The 8,300-nt window shown below is 43.3% G+C and overlaps 1 protein-coding gene across 3 annotated transcripts in view; it reads right to left on the bottom strand.

Moving 5' to 3' along the window:
* Window positions 1–439: 439 nt before the first annotated feature.
* Window positions 440–8,300, bottom strand: part of LOC140391472 (integrin alpha-6-like) — a 150,917-nt gene continuing 143,056 nt past the window's right edge. Inside the window, exons 25-27 of one of the 3 annotated variants that reach the window (XR_011935091.1) lie at window positions 5,356–5,492; window positions 4,166–4,202; window positions 1,424–1,576 (exon numbers count right to left, since the gene is read on the bottom strand). Coding sequence is in view for 2 of the 3 variants with exons in the window: in XM_072475979.1 (XP_072332080.1) it covers window positions 1,412–1,576 (165 nt within the window). In the remaining variant the exon portion in view is untranslated. Of the gene's footprint in view, window positions 1,577–4,165; window positions 4,203–5,355; window positions 5,493–8,300 lie in introns of all 3 variants that reach the window. The other 2 variants (XM_072475987.1, XM_072475979.1) reach the window with 2 other exon arrangements.

Raw genomic sequence — 8,300 nt, 5'->3', positions numbered from 1 at the left:
GTTGTCTGAAAGACAAACAATATGGCTGACTCCTCCACCAGTTGCCTGAAAGACCTTGTGGTATAAAAATGGGAGTGGTGGCCCTCTATGCTACTAATGGAGCCTGGCAGATGGTTAACAATCCTCAACAGTTCTTTATGGCAAAGGTGTGTCCCTTGTCCTCCTACATGTGAGCCTGTGTTTTCTCATGCACCATTCTTCCTTCATTGACAGCTCACAATTACAATATATCCACTACCTTGGTTAGTATCTACAGCTAGATGGGCACGTCCTCTTCTCTGCACTCCCATCCATACCATCCTCTCTTCAGTCTTATTCAGCACATTCATGTCATCAGACAGGGGTCACCTCTACACCATTACTTTCTCTGCTAAGGTGATGTTTCAAAATTGTCCCTTTACTATCTCAGGGAATTACTTTGCTCTAAAGATAAATGCAATTTAGTCAGAGAATTTCTCCTTTAATTTTACAGTCACAGGAATACTTCCTTCAATTTTACAGACACAGGAATACTTATGTTCAGGTCTGGTAAGAAACAAATCATTCATTTTGTGATTTGACCGTGCAGCGGCTGAATTGCTTCAGAGCCAATTTTAACAAGCTTGACAACCTTCCTTTTCAGTACCATATGGAGGTAAAGCTAACTCAGTAAAACTAAGCAAAGGCAGAGAGTCAGATAGCACTTTCTCCAGATAGTAAACCGCTCAGTCAAGTCTGCATCTTCTTAAAAAAAATCAAACAGAGCAAAATGTAGTCCATTTTTACATACAGAACATTTGTGGTTTTTCCCTGAAGGGAAACTTGGGCCATCTGTGGCCATACTAACGATTACTAAAAGGACAATTTATGACAAAATAAATACCAGGACATTCTAAAATATATAACTATTTACAAAAATGTACAATTTTTTTTCAATCCCAGTTCAAAATGTTGACTTATTTTCTGACCACACAAACTGGGTCCTGGCAATACTGAAACACTTTCATCCATTGAAAATCAATAGTCACTTGTACAGTTGACCATTGCACATTGCTTCAGGTTAAACAAAATGGCAAAGACCGAAACGTTACTGAATGGAATTAGGAGTTTTTTCACATCTATATTCTGGAGCAGACAGTAATTCAACCTCATATTGCTGGGCACTTGGCTTGTCAGGCAAATCGTATGCACCAAAACTTGTGAAGCATGAATAGGTTGAAAGCCATACACTCCAGAAGGCATTCTGGGTGTACTTAAAGAGAAGGGCGGCCACACCGAGGTGCAGCAGAACACAGAAAATCTCTACGTAACCAAAGCCCACCTTCAGACAGTTGGAAGAGAAATTGATGCACAGTAATGCAATACCAAAATAGTATAGGTCACCTTGGCATCCTAAATGCAATAATTTTCAGAATACAAAAGGTAATGGTTCTTAAGAGTAGCTCTCATTTTCCTGCCACGTTGTCATCCATTGTTTCTTGTCACATTTCTTGTTCAGTTTTCCATCCTCAAAGGTCTGTCGCTCTTCTTTCCGGATTCGGACTGCATGGTAGCGTGGAACACTATCATCATAACGGGAACGTTTAAAAAATCCACACTGTAAACAGGGAGGGGGGGGGGGACGACAAAAAGAGAGAATTGTATCAGTTGATTATGATACCGTAAGGTAAAGTCGCCATAGCCCCAGATGACCATAGGTTGCTCTCCCCCTTGAGGGGGAGAGCTGACTGGTGGTAGTTTAACCCGAGGATCACCACACCTCAGGCGACGGCCAAGGTTGAGAAGGCCGGGCCTCCATGAATAACCTCAGCCGGTGTGGGAGTTGAACGCACGCTGTTGGGCTTACTCTGCATCACAAACCAGCTATCCAGCCAACCGAACTAAACCAGCCCCCATGACATTGTGCCCTCTGAAAGGAAACTCATCGATCCTCCACAGACATATTCTATTTGAGGAGCACACCATTCGGGAATTAAATATTTTGTGTTAGCCACTTGCCATTCTGAAGAATAACGGTATAGATTAGGTCAAATAATTTTTGACCAACAATTTATTTTTTAACAGTCAACGGGAAAAAAGGGAAGTTTAGTGTTAAACAACACATGGTAGAGGGTCTCAGGTTTCACTCTCAGCAGCAATTCAAGGGTTACAACTGACATCTCGCCCCAGGATAAAGCAAAAATAAATTCAGATTCTTGGTCTCTGGTTAGTGACTTCTTTATTAAAAAAAATAATATTTTATTAAGGTATTTGAAAATTTTTATAACAGTAACAAAAACAATGACATGGTAAAATAAACATTTCCCCCCCCCAACCCAATCTTCACACACCTCAACCATACAACAACAATCAACCTGCTCCTCCCCCCTTGGAATGCTGCATCTGCTGACATTTTTAAGTTTCCCCGATAAAGTCGACGAACGGCCGCCACCTCCGGGAGAACCCTAACATTGACCCTCTTAAGGCGAACTTTATTTTCTCGAGACTGAGAAACCCAGCCATGTCATTAACCCAGGTCTCTACACTCGGGGGCTTCGAGTCCCTCCACATTAATAAGATCCGTCCGGGCTACCAGGGAGACAAAGGCCAAGACGTTGGCCTCTTTCGCCCCCTGAACTCCCAGATCTTCCGACACTCCAAAGATCGCTACCTCCGGACTCGGCACCACCCATGTTTTTCGCACCGTGGACATTGCCTTAACAAAACCCTGCCAAAACCCTCTAAGCTTCGGGCATGCCCAAAACATGTGGACATGATTTGCTGGACTTCCCGCACCTTGCACACTTATCCTCTATCCCGAAAAACTTGCTCATCCTAGCCGCTGTCATGTGTGCCTGGTGGTCTACCTTAAATTGTATCAGGCTAAGCCTGGCACATGATGAGGAGGTATTAACCCTGTTTAAGGCATCTGCCCATAGACACGCCTCTATCTCTCCTCCTAGCTCGTCCTCCCACTTGCCCTTCAGCTCCTCCATCGGAGTTTCCTCCGCCTCCGAAAGCGCCTGGTAAATATCCGATACCTTCCCCTCTCCCACCCAGGTACTGGAGACTACTCTATCCTGTATCCCCCGTGGCGGCAGCAGCGGAAAGGCCGGCACCTGTATTCTCAGGAAGTCGCGCAAATACCTAAAACCGTTCCCTGCTGGCAATTTAAATTTATCCTCCAAAGCTTTCAAGCTGGGAAAACTCCCATTTATAAATAGATCCCCCATCCTTCTAATTCCTGCCCTCTGCCATCTCCGGAACCCGCCATTGGTTAGTGACTTCTGTTAGAAGTGCACAACTATTGATACTGGGTGAAGACATCACATTCAAGGCCTTTATGATCCAATAGCCTGCCAACATACTGACGTTTCGTATACGACCAATGTCTACCTGGATGAGGTGGCGGAAGGCCAACACTGCCCCATTAACCTATAGTCTTGCAACACGTAGGAGAGGACGACAGGAAATTGGCCAATGATAGTTTTCATGTAGACACTTTAACACAATCAAGTAAAATATCAATCAGGCTCATTAATGAACCACTTAAAGCCAATTAGTCCCAAGTCCACCAGAATGTAATGAAGGCTGAGAGGGTTGAAGTGACTCACACGGGTCTCCCATAGTTCTCAAAGGCTGCTTACAGCTACCCGCCACAGGAATTAAATCCCTGTCTACGTTTGCAACAGAACATCCTGGAAGGCCACGTTTTCCCAAGCTAGAAAGATTTTACCCACGGAAATTGGTTTCATTTTTTAAAAATCTGGCAAGCTTTACCCTGTGCTTTTCAAGATCAGTGTTGTCACGTTCAAATGATAGTTGAGAAACCCACAGTATGTGGGGAATTGTCGCTTGACTGTGACTTTCTCCAAATTGGCCAATTAATGGCAGACAGCAGGCTGGCTGTCCAATTAAAGGTGGGCTCTCAAAGCTGGAGGACCAGATGCAGGTAAATGAGGGAGAGGGCACCCAAGACATAGGCACCCATTCTCCAACTTCCTTAATTAGAATTTTAAAACATTTTTTTTTTTATAAATGTCCTCAGACTGTGGTTGCAACTGAAGACTGGGAGGGCTCCAGGCCTGCCTGGAGTAATGGCAAACTCCCAGTTTTCTGCCATGTGACCACATCCAGACACTGCTGGGGGGGAGGAGCTGGCAAACTGGTCCACCAGCCAGCATTACAAATTTATGCACCCGCTCACCTCTGTGCGTGTCATATTGGGTCCAAAATATTCACTTCTATATTTTGGTTCACAAAAGGAAAAAATAAATACAGACTAAATATCTTACCAATAATATAGTTAAGTAAATGGATATCAAACAGTAAATTAAGCTTCAATAATGTCCACTGTAAAAATGTAGGCATGCAGCAAATTTATCAGTTCTATACACAGCATTTTAAACAGTGAAACTATAGAAAGATCTTTTAGAGATCAATTTTGAAAGCTGGAACCTGCAAAAGAGTGAAAGTTCCCATTTGCAGTAGCCTGAAGAGTAAGCACCATTTCCCATGCAAAAAGTTTACATGCAAAGTCATTAAAGGGCTTCAGTCAATGTGTAAGAGACCAAAAGTTCCAATTAATGTAATAGTTGCTTTGTGTTACATATCTAATGTGTAACAGAGAGATGTTACCTAATTTTATAAAAGCAAAATACCGCAGATGCTGGAGATCTGAAATAAAATAGAAAATGCTGGAAAAACTCAGCAGATCTGGCAGCATTTGTGAAGAGAGAAACAGAGTTAACGGTTCAAGTCTGTATGACTTGAAGAAGTAGTCATATGGACTTGAAATATTAACTTGGTTTCTCTCTCCACAGACGCTGCCAGACCTGCTGAGCTTTGCCAGTGTTTTCTGTGCTATTTAATTTTGCCTGTTCTTTTTAGTGAAGAATGACTTTGGCCAAATTCTCCAGCTGTTGGGATTCTCTTTTCCTGCTGCAGTGCACACTTGCTTGCTGGTTTCCCGGTGGTATGGGGTGGTTTCAATGGAAAATCCCATTGACAAGTGGAGGGAAGAGAGAATCCCGCTGCCTGTGAGCAGTGCGCTGCCGAGAATGGCTGTGGACTGGAGAATCCCGGCCGTTGTATTTTCAGATAATTGTCCATGATGGCTTGTTAAAACCAGATCCTAAACTAACTGAATAAATGTACAACTTCAAATCTCATCTATTCAAAATTGCTTTCACACTTATTTTATCAGGACAACTTTATATTGTCCCCTCTGCCGAAACCCAACATAATAAAGCAACTAAATGATCAGAAAAGAATTTGGTTAGTTGTTAATGCTGTGCGATTGCGTCCCCCTTTGAGTAAGCGAGGGGTAAAATGATGCCAAGCTCCACACACCATGCCCCTTCAAGCCATGAATTGGAGACCAATGGGACTATTTACCAATCAATGAGGGAGGTGAGTCAACATTATGCATCTGAAGTAAGTCTTTCTTTGTCAGAAGGCTGAACGGAGATCTCAGCCTTGGGATACCAGGTATCATAGTGAGGGCCTTTTCTGGTTTTCCTGAAGAAACCAAACTACAAGGAAACAATTTGTGTCATAATTCAAAGTTTCTTAAAGTCAGTTATCAGCACACACTGGCTAAAAGTTACACAATTAATGACAATGTGGGTGCAATTTTACAGAATATATTTTGATTCAGTACACATTCCTCAAATGTTTTTAAAATACATTTCTAAAAAATATAATTATGAAGAAAGGAAATGCCTACTTGGCACTGACATATAAATATTTTCAAGTTTATTATATTCTGAATAATCACAATTAAGCGGATTACAATATTCAGACCATCTTCGTGACGTCCATACATGTTACTCGAGAAGGCAGCAGTTTTTGTGTGGATTGTTTTCGTGAACTGTAACAAGGTCCAATCAGTGATTGCACCAGTTTCACAACAGGACCCAATGAGGCCTGCAAGGGGTAAATCTTCCTCCCACTCCCTCCCATATCCTAATGAACAAAATCATTCAGGACTTATAAAAAGAAAAGCTTCAGCTATCTTGAATTAACTGAACTCAGTGTGGTGAGGAAAGAACAGCAGAACCAAAGGGAACAAAGATCATGGTGGAGGAATTATTCCAGATCCTTATTTTGATCTTAAATACAAGGATTTAAAATCAAAATAAGGATCTGGAATAATTAAAATGGATTAAAAATAGTGAGGTCTGAAGTTTTAAATCTCAAGTTTAAAAAAAAAAAGTAATGTTTTATTTCTGATCAGTTTAGTCAGTAGTCTAACATCTCATCAGATGCACATCCTGTTCTGTGTGGGAACTATTTGCAGGCTTCCAAAGATGTGTTGTTAGCTGAAGTAGCTTAAGTCCGGGTTTCAGAGCATTAACAGTAACTGGTGCCACTGCAATGCATCATTGAGGCTGAGAGCTGTGACCAGCACATTTCTAAATGTGGTCACCCCGCAACTCAACAGTATGCAGGACAAGAGAGAATGGATGACTGCCAGATTACCAAAGAGGACCAGACAGTTGCTACACAGGTCCCCCGAGTTCATCTCGCTCCTCAGCCGGTATTCAGTTCTGCACACTGGTGAGGGTTATGGTTCCTCTGGGAGTGCAGCCAAAGACATGTCTATGGCACCAAGGGCAAGTCCAACTATATGGAGGTAGGAGGAGCAGGCAGATTTGTAAAGCAACACTAATAAAATGATTCATTAGTTAGTAGGAAAGACAGGCATGCATCTGCAATATTGCATGTGCCTGCTGGGTGTTTTGGTCAAGAAGATCCCCGAGAAGCTGCAGTGCAATCTGAGACAGAAGGGTGAAGAGTCAATGGTAGTAGTCTATATCTGCACTAATTGCATAAGTGGAAAGGGGGAGGAGATCTTGCAGGTTGAATTTAGGGAACTAGGAAAGAGATTAATAGGCAAGATCTCAACATTATTGATTTCTGGATTGCACTCACTGCCACGTGCAACATCAAGAAATAGTGAAGGAGAGAGGGGTTTAGAATCCTGGGACGTTGCGCCTGGTTCGGGAAATATTGGATCTGTATAGGCTTGAGGGATTGCACCTCAAAAAATTCCAGATTAATGTCCTTGTAGAGCAGTTTGCTGGAGCTGTTCGGCAGGGTTTTAATTAACTTGATAAGGTGATAGAAACTAGATTGTATAATTAGAAAATAGAAACAAGGTGCACAACGGTTTGGTAAAGACCGATCCATAGAATCCCAACAGTGCAGAAGGAGGCCATTCAGCCCATTGAGTCTGCACTGGCCCTTGGAAAGAGCACCCTACTAAAGCCCACGCCTCCACGTAATCCCCGTAACCCCACCTAATCTTTTGGACACTAAGGGGCGATTTAGCACGGCCAATTCACCTAACCTGCACATCTTTGGACTGTGGGAGGAAACCGGAGGAAACCCACGCAGACACGGAGAAAAAGTGCAAACTCCGCCCGGACAGTCACCCATGGTCGGAATTGATCCCGGGTCACTGAAGCTATGAGGCAGCAGCGCTAACCACTGTGCCTCCATGCAGCCCATTAAAATAATAAATAAACAAAGAACAAAGAACAAAGAAATGTACAGCACAGGAACAGGCCCTTCGGCCCTCCAAGCCCGTGCCGACCATACTGCCCGACTAAACTACAATCTTCTACACTTCCTGGGTCCGTATCCTTCTATTCTCATCCTATTCATATATTTGTCAAGATGCCCCTTAAATGTCCCTATCGTCCCTGCTTCCACTACCTCCTCCGGTAGCGAGTTCCAGGTACCCACTACCCTCTGCGTAAAAAACTTGCCTCGTACATCTACTCTAAACCTTGCCCCTCTCACCTTAAACCTATGCCCCCTAGTAATTGACCCCTCTACCCTGGGGAAAAGCCTCTGACTATCCACTCTGTCTATGCCCCTCATAATTTTGTATACCTCTATCAGGTCGCCCCTCAACCTCCTTCGTTCCAGTGAGAACAAACCGAGTTTATTCAACCGCTCCTCATAGCTTATGCCCTCCATACCAGGCAACATTCTGGTAAATCTCTTCTGCACCCTCTCTAAAGCCTCCACATCCTTCTGGTAGTGTGGCGACCAGAATTGAACACTATACTCCAAGTGTGGCCTAACTAAGGTTCTATACAGCTGCAACATGACTTGCCAATTCTTATACTCAATGCCCCGGCCAATGAAGGCAAGCATGCCGTATGCCTTCTTGACTACCTTCTCCACCTGTGTTGCCCCTTTCAATGACCTGTGGACCTGTACTCCTAGATCTCTTTGACTTTCAATACTCTTGAGGGTTCTACCATTCACTGTATATTCCCCACCGGCATTAGACCTTCCAAAATGCATTACCTCACATTTGTCCGGAT

Source organism: Scyliorhinus torazame, chromosome 2 (genome assembly GCF_047496885.1).
Source record: "Scyliorhinus torazame isolate Kashiwa2021f chromosome 2, sScyTor2.1, whole genome shotgun sequence".
NCBI lineage: Eukaryota > Metazoa > Chordata > Chondrichthyes > Carcharhiniformes > Scyliorhinidae > Scyliorhinus > Scyliorhinus torazame.
The sequence above is the reverse complement of the archived record's forward strand: the minus strand, read 5'-3'. Positions and strand labels throughout refer to the sequence as shown.